We start from the raw sequence: 19,100 nt of genomic DNA on the forward strand, positions 1-19,100 counted from the left end.
CTCTTTTGTTGGTTCCTAAGTTTGAAACATGCACTGGCATCATGAACCAACTCTTTACCCAACTAGGCTACCAGGACATTTTGCAGTACAGTACCTTCCAGTCTACGCCTAGTTGGGTAAAGGGTTTAGCAAAATAATGACTCAAAAAATACCTCCAGGTTCTGTCAGAACTATGAGGAAAAGAACAAATCATGGAATAGACAACACAGTCTCCAGTCTTTGACCCTGTCGAGCTGGTGTGTGATGAACTGGACAGAAGGATGAAACAAAGTAACCTACAACAGTGTTGATAGGAACTTGCCAGACAATGGGGCAGGTTTACCAACGAGTGATATTCTTGTTATCACTCCTAAGAAATTATAACTGGTGCTCCAGCCAATCGGCTCCTGTCATTTTTCAAACACATGACAGTTTGGAGCTGATTGGCTGGAGCACCATTTAACATTCATAAGGAGTTATAACAAGAATATCACTCGTTGCTAAATCTGCACCAATATTTAATTTAATTTTAGAAAGAATTGTAGAAAGAATTCCACGAGTGCGTTCAGCGGTTATATCTGCAAAAGTTGGCTACTTTTGATAAGAAAAATTTAAGATTACATTTTTTTAGTCTGTGATTTCATTATATTGCTTTTTTTTTTCTATGTTTGAGACATTAAACTGTGTAAATGTCCTATAAAAACGTTAAAAATGGGGGCGTTCTAAAACTTTTGACCAGTAGTTTGTATAGGGCAATTCCATGAAAATATGGACATAGAGCCTTAAACATAAGTCAACACAGGTACAAGATGTTGGCATTATTAATCAGCTGAAGTGCTCTGTTTTGCTAATAGAGGAAAGTAATTTGATTTGTGATCTAGAACATCATATTAGTGTTCTTTAAGCTATCGGTGCTCACTGAATGAATACAATATTATGGGCAGGCTTTCATTCGTATGCATATAAAGCAACGAAGATATGTGTTTGATTAAATGATCACATAATACCTCAATATAAGAGTTAATATAATGACAATAAGGCAATTGAATAGCCATAATTCTCTCTCCATGATATGGTTTTATTACAAAGTATAACAGTAAAGTGGATTCTATTAAAGAAAAAGTTTGATTATTCAGACTTGAGATATCGGGGCATATTTAATAGGGTCAGAGTTTGCCAGAAATGCGCAATGCCGGACGATCGTGTAAATTTTTTTAAAGTGGCAATCATTTATAAGGCAAAACCATGCCTTTTAAATGATTGCTGCTTTAACATAACATCCGAGATTGTCCAGCATCACGCACTTCTGGCAATCCTGGACCCTATTACATATGCCTTGTTACCTCAAAATTCAATTTTACATGCTCATTACCCACTTACATGCTCATTACCCACTTGGTGATTCTGTTACCACAGCATATTGATTCTGTTACTTTATTTAAAAAATGTTTATGTAGATGTTACCCCAGATGTCCCCATCTTGTAATAAAATTGTGAAAATCTAGAGTTAATTCTGGAAGCTAAGTTTATCAATTTTGTTTACACACACAAAGTAACGTCTCCTGAATGATGATTCCATTGCCATCTTTGAAAGTAGGCTGATTTATCAAAGATAACTTACACAAGATATCACTTTTATATTGGGTTTATTGTGGGCAGTTGGGTTATGATTATTTGTTCACATTAGTGGTGACAGTTGTATAATGAATAGAGTTTATCACTGTAAAAAGGTGGTGGTACAATAAAGGAAAGACCCACCTCCTAGTGCATTCAATTAGTAAGATCTTCTTATTTAAAGTGGTAAATCGAAAATACACATACCATTATATGTAACCCAAAGAGCTTCCTTGGGTACAAAAGTGAATTTAGAAAGTGAGTTTATTACTAAAAAAAAAAAGCACAAAATATATTAAGTGTGCATTAAAATATTGCACAGAGAATATAGTCATGCAAATAAAGGTTATCTGAGCCAAGGGAACATTAGCAGGATGTATTGCCTCAACGCGTTTCGTCCATCTGTATCAGTTAGGACTTCCTCCTCCTGGTTCAGGATCTATAGATCTTGCTGATGTTCCTGCTGAAAATCCACCTCACTGTTTGTATGAAAGAACACTGTTCTGGACTGTTGATTGCTGAAGTTGAGCACCAAACAACCACTTTATGTGTGTGTGTGTGTGTGTGTGTGTGTGTGTGTGTGTGTGTGTGTGTATATACACACACACACACACACACACACACACACAGTGGTGGCCATAATTGCGGACACTTTTTGAAACTTTGAATGTTTTTCAACTTGGAATGCTTGTAAAAACTGTATCACTTCATGCAGTGCAATGATTTATATATCAAATGAAAGGAAATTTAATGCTGAATTCATCACAATAAAGGTCAAATATTTGCATTACAAGGGAAGTTAAGCTACTTTCAGTCAGACAAAGAAGTACAGATGCGTGAGATTCAAGAAGCGGATTGTAGTAACAGCTAATACCAGCCAATCGGAATCGTCGTTCTGAGGACCAATCAGCTGTCTATGAGCAGGTGCAAGGTCATGTTCAAAGGTGGGAGAGGTCAGTTTGGCGGTTTCATTTTGCAGAATAAAGTTGGTTACTGAAGTGCAATTACGGTTGGATGTTTGTGTGTATTGTTAAGTGCTACTGACAGTTTAAAAAATAAATACAACAATGTCGTCCAGGCAAAGTGTTGACTGGTCACCCAGGAAGAATTCCAGGATTGTGGTGTTACGTGAAAATGGTCTTTCGTATGCAGCAATTGCGAAAGAAGTTGGTGGGAATGTGACAACATCAGGAGAACAAAAGTTTTGTTTACGCTATCAGGAAACCCAATCTATACAAAACAAAGAAGGAAAAGGCCGGAAAAAGTGCACAACAGCTGTTGATGATAGGAGAATACAACAAATTTGCATCAGGGACAGATGGATGTCATCTGCGGCCATTAGCAGTGAACTGAGTGCAACTGGTGTTTTTGTCAGTGCAAGAACGGTACAGAGAAAACTAACGAAGGTTGGCCTAAAAGGTAGGATTCCCTGAAAAAAGCCATTCCTGAATAAAAAGCAGCGGCAGAAACAAATACTGTGGCCAAAAGAACACATTACATGGACAGAAGGTCAGTGGAAACAAGTGATATGGAGTGACGAAACTAAGATATCGATATTTGGTAGTGATGGGAGAAAATATATGTGAGACGTCGCATCAGGGAAGAGGTGCATCCAGATTGCATTCAAGCGACAACAAAGAATCCTACAAGTGCTATGATCTGGGCATGTATGACAGCAGATGCTGTAGGCCGCCTTCATGTCATAGATGGCACACTGAACAGCAGAAAGTACATTGACACCATCCTACAATGAAAACGTCTACCTTCTATCGGGGATCTTTTTCCAGATAATGCCCCATTTTTTTTCCAGCAGGATTCAGCTCCCTGCCACACTGCATGGATATGCAAACAGTGGTTCATGAAAAATGACATACAGGTGCTGGGATGGCCAAGAAACAGCCCAGACCTGAACCCCATAGAACATTTGTGGTTCCGTTTGAAAAAAACGGTACATCTGAGGCGTCTATCCAATAAAAGAGAATTAATTGAGGCTATAATTGTCTCATGGCACCACATAATAAAGAAGGAAGAGCTCCAAACACTGGTTGGCTCAATGCCATGTCGCTGTGCGGCTGTCTTGAAAAATAAAGGATACCCAATGAAATACAGATAGGACAGTGACATCATAAGTACACAGGGATTTTCACCCTAAGTGTTGTTTTCACTGCATAACTTCTCTTGTAATGCAAATATTTGACCTTTTTGTGTTGAATCCAGCATTAAATTTCCTTTCATTTGATATATGAATCATTGCACAGCATTAAGTGAAACAGTTTTTATAAGCATTCGAAGTTGAAAAACATTCAAATTTCAGTGTCCGCAATTTTGCCCACCACTGTGTGTGTACATACATACATACATACATACATACATACATACAGTGTGTATTTTGAAGAAGTCTGTTAAATGGCCCCTTCACTCTCAATACATATATATATATATATATATATATATATATATATATATATATATATATATAGGGCTGTCTAGATGTCCACACATATCGGTGTGTGTAAGCAGTGGGGTCACAAGATCTCCAGACATGGACCTGTTCACCTTTCATGTCAACTTAGTTTTTGTTGTTGTTTTTTTGTAATGTGGTGATCTCATTTTTGCACAATAATAAATGATTCCATACTGAAATATCGCCAATTGTCTGGTGCAGTGGTTCTCAAACTTTTTTGAATCACGGAACCCTAGAGCATCACATATGTTTTCACGGCACCCCTAGGCCATAAGTTACTTATTGAAAAAATTAGAAAAAAATATAAAATTAAGTAAATTATGTTTTTATAGGTCATCCTTAGGTCAGTTATGTGGTGAGAGAGAGGATTTGCTTCTGTTTGCCCATATATTTTATGACTGGCAGCCACAAGCACTGGTTTTGGCTATTACATTGACCATAACTAATTTAAATTGGTCCTGGACTACCAACTCGGGGCACCCCAGCAAGAGCCTTGCGGCAACCGAGGGTGCCATGGCATGCAGTTTGAGAACCACTGGTCTAGTGTATTTGGTTACAAATGCCTGTATTGTGTAACATTTTGTATCTTGTACCATACTGTAGCTGAAGCCGCTGAGCAGTTGGGGAAAAATGTGAAACTAGTGGAGCGCCTTGTAGAATGGTGTGAAGCCAAAGACCACGCTGGAGTTATGGGTGAATCAAACAGGCTGCTCTCAGCTCTCATACGTCACAGCAAGTCAAAGGTCAGTTAACGTTCCATAGAGTATATTGGTGATATTACTACAGTAAATGGAGTAAAGCAGCAAATTAAGTGTAGGAAGTTGGTTTCAGATAGAGGTGCGTTTTGCCTCCAGATCTGTCCATTTTTGCAGCATGTCACTACAATAATCTCAATGTACATATATATATATTGGTAGATGCTCAATTAGCTTAGTGATATCATTCAGGTGCTCGAAAGGGAGGAATATTTCTGAGCAAGAAAAAAAGGCATTTGGTTTCCCCCAGCACCCTGAATGATAACAGTAACCAGATATAAATCCCACATAATAATAGAATTCAGAGATCTTCGTTACACATATTTGCGCAAATGTGTGGTTAAGCCCCAAAGCCGCATCAAGACGTCTGTATATTTGGGGTCCCTAGCGCTATATCTAGGTGCAGGGTGTGGCACCCCAAAACATCAGCATAAGCCAGAAAGCCCAGCGTAGCATACCAGTGAAAAAACTATAGTGTTAATAAATTAGTATTTAGGAAGCCGAAGCTATAGAGAAGGTGATACAAACATGAAATGTAATTAAAATAGAGAAATAGTGTTAGAAAATTAATAAGTGAAAAGTGTTAATAGAATGTAAAGGTATGCCACACTAAGGCCATCCAGCTCAGCCAGTCCAGAGGCACCACACCTCACACCTCCATTACCCCAATCTGGGTCTAAGATTAACCAGCAAGGAGCCACATGATAATGGCTCCTTACTACTACAATGTGCTGGTGTAAACATATGATTTTAAGGTTAGAAGTTGATTCATTTCCACCTACCGCAACACGAATTACACACTTGTGGAGAAGGAGGATCATAATTACACACTTGTGGAGTAGGATCACAATAGGTGCTATGATCCTATCCTAAATCTGAAGTAAAAGTGGAATTCCCTGAGAATTCAATGATCTTTTTCATGTAACTTTTTGGTAGTTTGACGTCTCTCCTCCATGATTATAAATGTTCCCATGTAATGCTATGTAATTGTATTATAAATTTGTTTAACAATAATTACACTTTCTAAGGCAGGGTAAACACCTTAACGATGGATTGTCTGGCTGCCCAATGGGCTGACTGATCCAACAATTTCATAAGTGTTCTCTGCAAATAAATTGTGCCTACATACTTTCCAATCTGCCGCCCAGAGGAACCGGTAGTGACGTTATTGTCGCCAGTACACACAGACAGATGTACAGATATATCTGCAAGATATATAGGCATCTGCCGTGTTGCACAGCCATTGCGATTTGTCTGAAAGACTACTTCAATGACATGTCAGGTGTACACATGAACCGATGGTCCAACCGATCTATCATTCGTCAGCTATACAAACGATACAACGCAAGTGTGTCCCCAGCCTTAGTCTAAAAAGCAAATGTCCGATTTGTTGCTATGGACTTCAGCACTATATTTTATTTTGTTTTTCGTACCTTTAACTTTACTATGCAGCTTTATGCGTTGTAATGTTTATGAAAGGGAGAACAGTTTCATGTAAATTGGTTTTCTTTCATTGCTTGATTTCTCTGTACCACAGGATGTAATTAGAACCATTGTCGAAAGTGGTGGCATCAAGCACTTAGTCACCATGGCAACCAGCGAACATGTCATAATGCAAAATGAAGCACTTGTTGCCCTGGGATTAATAGCAGCATTAGGATTACGTGAGTATTATAAAGGATAGATTCCTTTTTTGTAATTAAAGTGCTGGCTTTAATTTAAATATTGCCATTTATTTTATATCTTGCTATGAACTATGTCTGGAAATAAATTGCGTACAACTTATAAGCTGGACGGTTTTAGGTTTTGGTTGTGATACATACTTTCACTCTTATTTTAACAATATATATTGATATGTTTAATGGTAACATTAAAACCAAATGCCTGATTTTATGTAGCTTCCCTTTATTCTGCCAGACTAGCTCTAAATCGGTAAGGCATGGGCTCCACAAGACCTCTTATGTTATCTTGTGGTATCTCGCACCAGGGCATTAGCAGCAGATCCTTTATGTCCTGTAAATTGTGAGATGAGGCCTTCGTGGCTTGAACTTGTTTTTCCAGCACATGCCACAGATGCTCGATCAGATTGAGATCTGGAGGATTTGGAGGCCAAGTCAACACTTTAAACTCTTTGTACTGTTCCTCAAACCATTCCTAAACAAATTTTGCAGTGGGGCAGGGCTCATTATCCTGCTGAAGGAGGCCACTGTTTAGGTAGGTGGTACATAGCAGCCACATAAATGCAAGTACCCAATGTTTCCCAGCAGAAGATTGCCCAGGGCATCACACTTGCGTCACTCGCTTGCCTTCTTCCCATAGTGCATCCTGGTGCCATCTCTTCCCCAGGTAAATGTCCGTCCACATGATGTAAAAGAAATTGCGATACATCAGACCAGGCCGCCTGTTTTCATTGCTCCATGAAGGGCTAGCCTTTGCTCCCCATGCACATCAGACTTTTGCACCCATGACCCTGTTGTTGGTTCAACGGTTGTCCTTCTTTGGACCACTTCTGGTAGAAACTAACCACTGCAAACCAAGAACACCCCACAAGACCTGCCATTTTGGATATTCCTAGCTATCACACATTGGCCCTTGTCAGATCCTTGTGCTTGCCATTTTTCCTGCTTCCAATACATCAACTTCAAGAACTGACTGTTCACTTGCCGCCTAACATATCCCACCCCATGACAGGGGCATTGTAACAAGATGATAATTGTTATTATCTTCACTTCGCAGTGGTTTTGATGGTTCCTCTAATATATTTAACATTTTCAAAAACATATATGTACATTAACAAACATGAACCTGTTCTAGGAGATGTGATAGTCAAATCTGTCAATGAATAAAGGAGATTTATGGTGAGAACTTACCCTTGTTAAATCTCTTTCTGCGAGGTACACTGGATTCCACAGGGAATAACATCGGGGTGTAGAGTAGGATCTTGATCCGAGGCACCAACAGGCTAAAAGCTTTGACTGTTCCCAAGATGCTCAGCGCCGTCTCCTCTATATCCCCGCCTCCGTGCACAGGAGCTCAGTTTCGTTAACCAGTCCAAAGCAGTAGCAGGCAAAAGAGACGACAGCCGTTAGTAGCCACGTACACCACATTCTCACGACAAGAGAAGGTATCAGCGGCTAATGCCATACCAACCCAAAGAAGCTAAGTGCGTCAGAGTGGGCGCCCTGTGGAATCCAGTATACCTCGCAGAAAGAAATTTAACAAGGGTAAGTTCTTACCATAAATCTCCTTTTATGCAGTGGGGTACACTGGTATTCCACAGGGAATAACATCAGGGGATGACCTAAAGCAGTTCCTTATGGGAGGGGGACGCACTGTAGCGGGCCCAAGAACCCGGCGTCCAAAGGAAGCATCCTGGGAGTCGGAAGTATCGAAGGCATATACCTTTATGAACGTGTTCACTGAGAACCACATAGCTGCCTTGCACAATTGCTCAAGGGTCGCACCACGGCGGGCCGCCCAAGAAGGTCCAACAGACCGAGTAGAATGGGCTTTGATGGTAGCAGGAGCTGGAAGGCCAGCCTGTACATAAGCATGTGCAATCACCATTCTAATCCATCTGGCTAAGGTCTGCTTGTTAGCAGGCCAGCCACGTTTGTGAAAAACAATCGGTACAAAGAGAATCAGACTTCCTAACGGAGGCTGTCCTCTTCACATAGATATGGAGAGCCCGTACCACATCCAAAGACCTCTTTTTGGGGGATAAATCTGGAGAGACAAAGACCGGAACCACAATCTCCTGGTTCAGGTGGAAAGAAGACACCACCTTAGGTAGATAACCAGGGCGCGTTCGAAGAACCGCCCGGTCACGGTGAAAAATCAGATAGGGGGTCCTACAAGACAAGGCACCTAAATCTGATACCTGTCTAGCAGAGGCAATAGCCAGCAGAAACAAGACCTTGAGGGAAAGCCACTTAAGGTCCGTAGATTCAAGAGGTTCAAACGGAGACTCTTGCAAAGCCTCCAGAACCACTGACAAATCCCAAGGAGTCACAGGTGGGACATAGGGAGGTTGAATCCATAAAACACCCTGAGTAAAGGCATGAACATCAGGCAGAGTTGCAATTTTTCTCTGAAACCATACCGACAAGGCAGAAATATGAACCTTGAGGGAGGCCAGCCGAAGGCCCAAGTCCAGGCCTTGTTGTAGGAAGGCCAAAAGTTTGGCCGTACTAAACTTGAAAACGTTATGATTGTTAGATGCGCACCAAGCAAAGTAAGAATTCCAGACCCTGTGGTAAATCCGAGCAGAAGCCGGCTTACGGGCCTTCTACATAGTTTGAATGACTCAGAAAATCCTTTGGCCCTCAGTACGGAAGCTTCAAGAGCCATGCCATCAAAGCCAGTCGGGCCAAATCCTGGTAAACACAAGGGCCCTAAACGAGGAGGTCTGGTCGTTGCGGAAGCTCTAGCGAGAGACCCTGCAGGTCTGAGAACCAATGCCGTCTGGGCCACTCTGGAGCTATTAGATTCCTCCTTCTTGCTTGAACTTCCTCACCATTCTGGCCAGGAGTGACACCGGAGGGAACACGTACGTACGACAGCCAAAAGTTCAATGGAATTGCCAGTGCGTCCACGAACGCCGCTTTAGGATCCATTGTTCTTGCTCCGAAGAACGGAACCTTGTGATTGTGTTGAGATGCCATCAGGTCTACATCTGGTAAGCCCCACTTGTCCACTAGGAGTTGAAATACTTCTGGGTGAAGGCTCTACTCTCCGGCGTGTACGTCCTGATGACTGAGGAAGTCCGCTTTCCAGTTTAGGACCCCGGAATGAACACTGCAGATATGGCTGGCAGATGGCGTTCCGCCCATTGAAGAATCTTTGACACTTCCAACATTGCCATGCGGCTTCGAGTGCCGCCTTGATGATTTATGTACGCCACCGTGGTGGCGTTGTCTGACTGTACTTCAACAAGCCTGTTCAGCACCAGATGCCGGGCCAGTTTCAGAGCATTGAACACTGCTCGTAATTCCAGAATGTTTATCGGGAGGAGAGACTACCGACCCTGAAGAGAGTGCTGCTCCAACACCACCCCCCAACCCCTCAGACGGGTGGTCTTCAGTATGCCGACTGACGGGATCCCGGCGCACAGTATACCGGCGCCGGGATCCCGACAGCCGGCATACCGACACTTATTCTCCCTCGTGGGGGGTCCACGACCCCCCTGGAGGGAGAATAAAATAGTGTGGCGCGCGTAGCGCGCCACCGTGCCCGTAGCGTGGCGAGCGTAGCGAGCCCGCAAGGGGTTATTTGCGCTCGCCACACTGTCGGTAAGCCGGCGGTCGGGCTCCCGGCGCCGTTATGCTGGTCGCCGGGAGCCCGACCGCCGGTATATCGTAGTGAACCCCCTCAGACTGGCATCCGTCGTCAGAAGGACCCAGTTGGAGATCCAGAAGGGACGGCCCCTGCTCAATCGATGGTCCTGCAGCCACCAGGTCTGTGACAGACGGACTCCCGGAGACCAGGAGATCATTTGAGACCTGATCCGGTGAGGCAGGCCGTCCCACTTGGCAAGAATCAGTTTCTGTAGAGGGCGGGAATTAAATTGAGCATACTCCACCATGTTGAAAGCAGACACCATGAGGCCTAGTACTTGCATTGCCGAGTGTATCGACACACGCGGACAAGAGAGGAAGCAACTTATCTTATTGTAAAGCTTCGGGCCTTTCTCCTGTGACAAAAACAACCTCTGGTTATGTGTGTCCAACAACACTCCCAGATGCACCATGCTCTGGGCAGGGACCAGGGATGATTTCTTCCAGTTGGTGAGCCACCCGTGGGCTTGCAGAAACTGGACCGTCCGATCCAAATGACGGAGAAGAACTTCTGGGGAATTAGCCAGGATCAGCAGACCGTCGAGATACGGCAGGATCCGGATGCCCTGACGGCGGAGGGAAGCAGTCATAACTGCCATGACCTTGGTGAAAATTTGTGGAGCCGTGGTCAGACCAAACGGTAAGGCCCGGAATTGGTAATGGAGATTGCCAATAGCAAACCGCAGGTATTGCTGATGTGACATGGCAATAGGGCTATGCACGTAAGCATCCTGTATATTCAGGGATACCATATAGTCCCCTGGTTCCAAAGCCAGGACAATAGACCGAAGGGTCTTCATACGAAATTTGGAGACCCTCACAAACTTGTTAAAAGATTTGAGGTTGAGAATGGGCCGGGAGGAACCATTCGGTTTGGGGACTAGGAACAGCGTTGAATAGTACCCCCTGCCCTTCTGAGCCAGAGGCACCCGAAACTACCACTCCGGTGTCCAGGAGAGATTGTACCACGAAACGGAGAGTTGTTGCCTTCACCTGATCCGAAGGGATGTCCGTCAGGCAACATCGAGGAGGGGATCGTGTCTTGAAGGATATAGCGTATCCATGAGTGATGACTTCCCGCGCCCAAGCATCTGAAGTGGTCTTCAACTATACCTGGGTGAACTGTAGAAGTTGGCCTCCCACCCTGGGATCCCCCAGGGGGAGGCCCGCCCCGTCATTCCGTAGGCTTCTCAGATTTGGAAGCCGGCTGACGGGCAGCCCAGGCACGTTTAGGCTTGGACTTGGTGGTTTTGGAAGTGCGAGACTGTTTTGGGTATGCCTGACCCTTTTCTTTTCCTGGAGGGCGAAAGGAACTAAAGGAAGTACTCTTAGCCTTCGGGGCCGAAGACATGCAGTCTTAGCAGACGCCAAGTCAGCGACAATCTTGTTGAGATCCTCACCAAAGAGGATGTTTCCTTTAAACGGGAGCACCTCCAGGGTTTTGTTAGAGTCCAAGTCCATCGACCAGGACCGCAACCAGAGAATACGGCGAGCCACAATGGATGTCGTAGCAGCCTTAGCCGCCAGAACACCTGCATCTGAAGTGGCTTCTTTAATGTAATGAGATGCCGTGACAATATAAGAGAGACATTGTCTGGCATGTTCAGAAAAATTGGACGGAAACTCAGTCTCTATTTCCTGAGCCCACGCCTCAATAGCTTCTGCGGCCCAAGTAGCCGCAATGGTGGGCCTGTGCGCAGCCCCTGCGAGGGTATAGATAGCTCTTAAGCAGCCCCCCACACGCTTATCCGTCGGCTCCTTGAGAGAAGTGACGGTAGTGACAGGCAGAGCAGATGACACCACCAGCCGAGCGATTTGCGAATTCACCGGCGGTGGCGTTTCTCAATTTTTACTCAATTATGCCGCAAGGGGATAGCGGTCTAGCATCTTCTTGTGCGGAGTGAATTTCTTTCCTGGGTTCTCCCAGGATTCCTGACGTATGTCAACCAAGTGGTCAGAATGAGGTAAAACTAATTTAGTTACCTTCTGACGTTTGAACCTGTCCGGTTTCTTAGATGTAGTAGCAGGCTCAGGATCATCATCAATCTGAAGAATGAGCCTCTAATAGATCAGGAACATCCACCTGTGAAACAGATTCCCCATTAGAAACGTCATGATCAGAGTCTGTGGGGTCAGTATACACGCCATCTTCATCTGAAGAGGTATCCGGAACATGCGTGGATTGAGAGGAAGTAACAGCCTGCTTAGAGGACTTTTTAGGTTTAGTCTTAGGCGGGCGAGGGTCAGGAATACGTTAATCCAAAGAGTTATTCAATTGCTGTAACTGAGTGGACAGAGCATCTGTCCATGGCAGATTAACCGTAGGGACCATATAAGGCTGATAAGACACAGGAGGTCCCATAGGGGGAGCGAGTCTAGTTACCAGCGTAGTCAGTAAATTAGAAAAGGAAGCCCAAGGCGGGCCCCGATGTGCCCCCATTGTTACAAACTGACTGGGGGTTACAGAACCCCCAAAACCTGAACCCTCCGCAGCCCTGTTATCCTCAAATGCATCTGGGACATCATAACCGTGCACAGCGGAGTCAAACCCAGACCCATCACCCCCTGTAGCTGACATTATATGGAAGTGTAAACCACGGGCGACACAGTACAATCTCAGCAGATAAAATACCTAACACAAACCCCCCGTGCAGTGTGACAGCACAAACAGAGGATATCTGAGGTAAAATGTGACTGAAAAATACAAAATACGTATATCCTGTGAAATACCTATATTATCTAATAACCCTGACGCACGGAGCCTCCTCAGGTTACAGAATATAGGGCTAGCAGTAGGAGTGAGATACACGGAGTAGAGATCACCCAGCAGCTATATGCACACACACACAGTCACATGTACAATGCAGGAATTATGACAAACAATAAAACTGCACTGGACTAGCAATACTATTACTGAGTAAAGCTATACCAATGCACAGTAAAAACTGGATGAATATCACAGGGTACTTGTAATAAATAACTCTGAAGTATGCACTTGTTCTTAACTAACACTGTCTAAATGACATGTAGAATACTTTAGTGTCCTGTAAATGCACAGCTGATTATGCAGGCGGCTTTACAGAGGAGGCATCACCCCAGCAGTCCCAGAATCAGCGCAGCTGTGTGTAATGGCACCCAAACGCTGACAGGCAGTGAGGGAGACAGAGAGATGCAGATGTAGGGCGGGAACATTTACTCTAAATGGCACCCAGGGGCTGGGGGAGGGGCTACAGGCCAGAGCCTTATCCCCTTGCTGTCCTTGCCCTGGTGGTCTAGTGGGGTCCCTGTACTGCCACAGTGTCCACGCCAGCGCGCAGCCCGCCTCCTAATGGGCGTGGCGGATCGCGATTTCCAGCGGGTCCCGCCTGGAGGACCCTCTTACCTCCTCCCTGAGTGCAGCCACGCGATCCCGGAGAACTTTGGTTAGTGTGTGTGCCCTGGGTGAAGAACCGGAGCCTCCGCTGTAAGTACCCGGCAACCAGGGACGCAGGAGTATACAGCGCCGCTGTGGGAGGTGATGGAGCTGCAGCAGGAGATATCAGAATGATATCTAGCACTAGAGTGCCTCTGCTGCAGCTCTTGAATTCTTCTATCTTCTTAAAAATAGCTCTTCTTAGGGCTGCTGGAGCAGCCCTGCCTGTTAGCTGCCTTCACTGCAGGCACCAACTTTCAAACCGCTCCTGTGCACGGAGCCGGGGTTATAGAGGAGGTGACACTGAGCATTTTGGGAACAGTCGAAGCTTTTAGCCTGTTGATGCCTCGGATCACGATCCTACTCTACACCCCGATGTTATTCCCTGTGGAATACCAGTGTAACCCGCTGCAGAAAGAACGTTTAGGATCAGACATAAATTTTGTGTTCAAATTACTTTAAAGCCCACTCCATTTACTCTTACGTCCTAGAGGATACTGGGGTCCACATTAGTACCATGGGGTACAAACTGGTCTACTAGAAGCCATGGGCACTTTAAGAAATTGATAGTGTGGGCTGGCTCCTCCCTCTATGCCCCTCCTACCAGACTCTGTTTAGAAAATGTGCGCTTGGGAAGCTCCTGAAGAGTTTTTTCTGCATTTATTTTCTTTTTTATTGTTTTCAGGCAGGTCTGGCTGGCACCAGACTGCCTGTTTTTTGGGACTTAGGGGGGTGGGGGGGGGGGGTTTAACGGGCATTCTCAGGCTAGTGGATCTGAACCAGTACGGTTAGATTCATTACAAGGGATGATTTCAAATATTTCGAATAAATTATCCCAAAATGAGAAGTAGACGCAATACTTAAGGCAATCTGTTGATGACCTGATGAATAGAGATTCAGTGGTCATTCCAGTGTCTCAGACCCCTGCCATTTGTCCACAGAAATGTACTCTGGCATATATCATGCAGGCTGATAACGATGATGATGTATCAGACCCAGAGGAGGGTGAGGTAAACTCGGGTTGGGGGGTGGGGTGCAGCTTTATCAGAGGGAATACAGGCCCTGATAGAAGCTTTTAGAGAGGTCCTTCACATTCCTGATAAGGTGTCAGAGGGCGAGGAGGAATCTTATTTTAATGTGGAAAAGAAATCCTCAGCTACTTCCCCTGCGTCTAAGGAATTAAATTCCTTATTTGAAGCAACTTGGGTAAATCCTGACAAGAAGTTTCAGGTCCCAAGATGGTTACTCACATCCTTCCCGTTTCCTCAGGATGATAGGAAAAAATGGAAAAACCCACCGATAGTTGACGCATCGGTTTCTAGGCTGTCTCGTAAGATAGTTTTACCTGTTCCTGGGGCAGCTTCCTTGAAGGATGCTGCAGATCGCAAGATTGAGACCACTCTCAAATCTCTTAACACAGCTGCGGCGGTGGCCCAGAGACCCACTATAGCTTGTGCATGGATCGCTAGGGCCATTGCAAAGTGGTCAGGTAATCTAATTGATGGGTTAGATTTCTTAACCAGGGGGGAGATAATTTTACTCCTACAACATATACAGGATTCTGCTAACTTTATGGAGGAGGCCATAAAGGAAATTGGTTTAATCAATGTACGCACCACTGCCATGGCAGTGTGAGCACGCAGGGGCTTGTGGCTACGCCAGTGGACTGTGGATGCGGATTCCAGGAAAGGCGTGGAAAGCCTACCTTTCATAGGTGAAGCCCTTTTTTGGAGATGAACTGGATACATGGATATCCAAGGCTACGGTGGGTAAGTCTACATACCTTCCTTCCGCAGCTCCCCCGACTAGAAAATCCTACACTGCTCCAACTCTGCAGTCCTTTTGTACAGCAAAGTTTAAAACCAAAACGAAAGGTTCTTCTACGGCCTCCAAAGGCAATAGAGGTAAACCCAGAAAACCAGCAGCTGCAGGTTCACAGGAACAGAACCCTGGTTCTGCTTCCTCTAAAGGGCCCCATACACTACAGTGATAATGCCTGATTTCAGCCCAAGTTGGGCATTCGGCCCGATATATCGGCTCAAAACGGGCATTTTAGAGGTGTTCCCGATCCGATGCGTTCCCATGAGCATCGGATCGGATCCTCAAGATTGAATGTGCTGCACATTCAATCTGGTCCGACCTGGGAGCATGGCTTGGGATCGCCAAGATATATATCGTATGCAAATGGGCAGCATACGATGTATCTTGGCCGATCCTGCCCCCCGGGAGGCTGCCGGCGATCACCTCCGACATGAGATCGTTGTAGTGTATGGGGCCCTTTAGCCTTCAGCATGACGGTGGCCTGGAAGACAGACAGGCAGGTTGGAGCCCATTTGAGATTCTTCAGTCACATATGGGCAACGTCATGCCAGGATCCCTGGGTCAAAGATCTACAGACTGGAGTTTCAGGAACTCCCACCTCACAGATTCTTCAAATCAGGCTTACCAGCTTCTCAAGAAGCAAGTATGACTTTACAGGAAGCAATTCAAAAACTGGTACAGACTCAGGTCATTGTCCCACTTCAACTGCAAACCCAGGGTTATTATTCCAACCTGTTTGTAGTTTAGAAACCGGATGGTTCGGTAAGGCCCATTTTAAATCTCAAGTTGTTGAACCCGTACTTACGAGTGTTCAAGTTCAAGATGGCGTCTCTGAGAGCGGTGATCTCAGGTCTGAAGGAGGGGGAATTCTTGGTGTCTCTGGATATCAAGGATGCGTACCTTCATATTCCGATTTGGCCGCCTCATCAGGCTTATCTAAGGTTTGCCTTACGGGACTGTCACTACCAGTTCCAGGCCCTGACATTTGGCCTCTCTACGGCACCGAGGGTGTTCACCAAGGTAATGGCAGAAATTATGTTTCTCCTCCGCAAACAGGGAGTGAACATAATACCGTACCTGGACGATCTGCTGATAAAAGCTCCATCCAGGGAGAGGTTGTTAGACCACATTGCCCCCTCAACCCGACTACTCCAGGATCACGGGTGGATTCTGAACCTACTAAAATCTCATCAGGAACCAACACGGAGGCTTCCGTTCCTGGGGATGATACTGGATATGGAGACACAAAAGGTATTCCTTCCGTTGGAAAAGGCATTGGTGATCCAGTCAGTGGTGTGGAATGTTCTGAGACAAATCCGGATATTGGAGCATCTATGCATTCGCCTTCTGGGAAAGATGGTAGCTGCTTACGAGGCGCTGCAGTACTGAAGGTTTCATGCAAGACCCTTCCAGCTGGATCTGTTGGACAAATGGTCCGGATCGCATCTTCACATGCATCAGAGGATACGTCTGTCGCCAAAAGCCAGGATTTCTCTTGTGTGGTGGCTTCAGACTTCTCACCTGACTGAGGGCCGAAAATTGGATTCTGCTAACCACAGACGCAAGCCTCAGAGGTTGGGGAGCAGTCACCCAAGGGGAACAGTTCCAAGGCAAATGGTCAAGTCAGGAAGCCATTCTTCCAATCAAAATTCTAGAACTAAGGGCCATATACAACGCCCTTCTACAGGCATCGCTTCTTCTTCAATATTAAGCCATTCAGGTTCAGTCGGACAATGTGACGGCAGTAACGTACATAAACCAACAAGGCGGAACGAAGAGCAGGGCAGCAATGTCAGAGGTAACGAGGATTCTCCACTGGGCAGAAAGACACGCTGTGGCGTTGTCCGCGATCTTTATTCTGGGAGTAGACAGCTGGGAAGCAGACTTCCTCAGCAGACACGACCTCCACCCAGGAGAGTGGGGCCTTCACCCAGAGGTGTTCGGGTGCTTGACACATCGTTAGGGAATGCCACAAATCGACATGATGGCCTCTCGTCTCAACAAGAAGCTCAAGCAGTATTGTTCCAGGTGGAGGGACCCGCAAGCAGTGGCGGTGGACGCTCTGGAGACTCCATGGGTCTACCAGATGGTGTACGTGTTTCCACCACTCCCATTGATCCCAAAGATTCTCAAAAGAATAAAAAGGGAAAAGGTTCAAGCAATTCTCATTGCTCTGGACTGGCCAAGAAGGGCCTGGTATGTGAATTTACTGGAGATGCTCCTAGAGGACCCGTGGCCTCTACCTCTTCGCGAGGACCTTCTCCAACAGGGGCCATTCGTCTATCAAGACTTACCATGGCTATGTTTGACTGCATGGAGGTTGAGCGTCAAATTCTAGCCACTGTATTTGGAAAAAATACTTCTCTTGATATGAGTACAGGAAATTTCCTGCGGTGGAATTTCAACTGGGACGTTTTCTCCTTTTTCTGCAGTCAGGTGGATGTGGGCCTACGTTTGGGCTCCATAAAAGTCCAGATTTTGGCCTTATCCATTTTCTTCCAGAAACAATTGGCTTCTCTCGCTGAGGTTCAGACATTTTTGAAGGGGGTTCTGCACATATAACCGCCCTTTGAGCCTCATACGGCACATTGGGATCTCAACGTGGTGTTGCAGTTCCTGCAATCAGAATGGTTTGAGCCTTTACAGGACGTTGACGTCAAGTTTCTTACGTGGAAGGCCGTCACACTGTTGGCCTTGGCTTCTAAGGCGTGTGTCGGAGCTGGGGCGTTGTCTCACAAAAGCCCATATTTGATTTCTCATGAAGATAGGACTGAACTCCGAACTCGTCAGCACTTTCTTCCAAAGGTGGTGTTTGCGTTTCATATCAACCAACCTATTTTGGTTCCGGTGGTTACCGACACCTCTGCTACTTCAAAGTCCTTGGATGTTGTGAGAGCTTTGAAGATCTATGTGAAGCAGACAGCTCATCACAGAAAATCTGACTCTGTGTTTGTTCTCTATGATCCCAATAAAATTGGGTGTCCTGCTTCAAAGCAGACAATTGCACGCTGGATCAGGCTTACTATCCAGCATACTTATTCCTCGGCAGGTTTGCCGTGTCCAAAATCTGTACAGGCCCACTCTACTAGGTCGGTGGGCTCTTCCTGGGCGGCTGCCCGGGGTGTCTCGGCTTTACAACTCTGCCGAGCAGCTACTTGGTCTGGTTCGAACATGTTTGCTAAGTTCTCTACAAGTTCAATACTTTGGCCTCTGAGGACCTTCAGTTTGGTAAATCAGTTCTGCAGGAACCTCAGCACTCTCCCACCCGATTTGGGAGCTTTGGTACATCCCCATGGTACTAATGTGGACCCCAGTATCCTCTAGGACGTAAGAGAAAATAGGATTTTAATTACCTACCGTTAAATCCTTTTCTCGTAGTCCATAGAAGATACTGGGCGCCCGCCCAGTGCTTCGTTTCTTCCTGCACTGTTACTTGGTTAAGTATTGTTGGTTCAGCGGTTGCTGTTCCTGGTTTAAAGTTTGGTTAGCTTGGCTTTCCTCTAGTTTGTGTGTGCTGGTTTCGGAATCTCACCACTATCCTTTTATATCATTCTCTCAAAGTATGTCGTCTCCTCGGGCACAGTTTCCTAGACTGAGTCTGGTAGGGGCATAGAGGGAGCAGCCAGCCCACACTATCAATTTCTTAGTGCCCATGGCTCCTATTGGACCTGTCTATACCCCATGGTACTAATGTGGACCCCAGTATCCTCTACGGACTA

The 19,100-nt window shown here is 45.5% G+C and overlaps 1 protein-coding gene across 9 annotated transcripts in view; it reads left to right on the top strand.

Moving 5' to 3' along the window:
- The window catches only part of RAP1GDS1 (Rap1 GTPase-GDP dissociation stimulator 1), a 297,477-nt gene that overhangs the window by 274,672 nt on the left and 3,705 nt on the right, over nt 1-19,100 (top strand). For all 9 annotated transcript variants that reach the window (XM_063917603.1, XM_063917632.1, XM_063917621.1 and 6 more), the window contains 2 exons: nt 4,661-4,800; nt 6,350-6,476. In XM_063917603.1, the coding sequence (XP_063773673.1) occupies nt 4,661-4,800; nt 6,350-6,476 (267 nt within the window). The remainder of the gene's footprint in view (nt 1-4,660; nt 4,801-6,349; nt 6,477-19,100) is intronic.

Source organism: Pseudophryne corroboree, chromosome 1, assembly GCF_028390025.1.
Source record: "Pseudophryne corroboree isolate aPseCor3 chromosome 1, aPseCor3.hap2, whole genome shotgun sequence".
NCBI classification, from domain to species: domain Eukaryota; kingdom Metazoa; phylum Chordata; class Amphibia; order Anura; family Myobatrachidae; genus Pseudophryne; species Pseudophryne corroboree.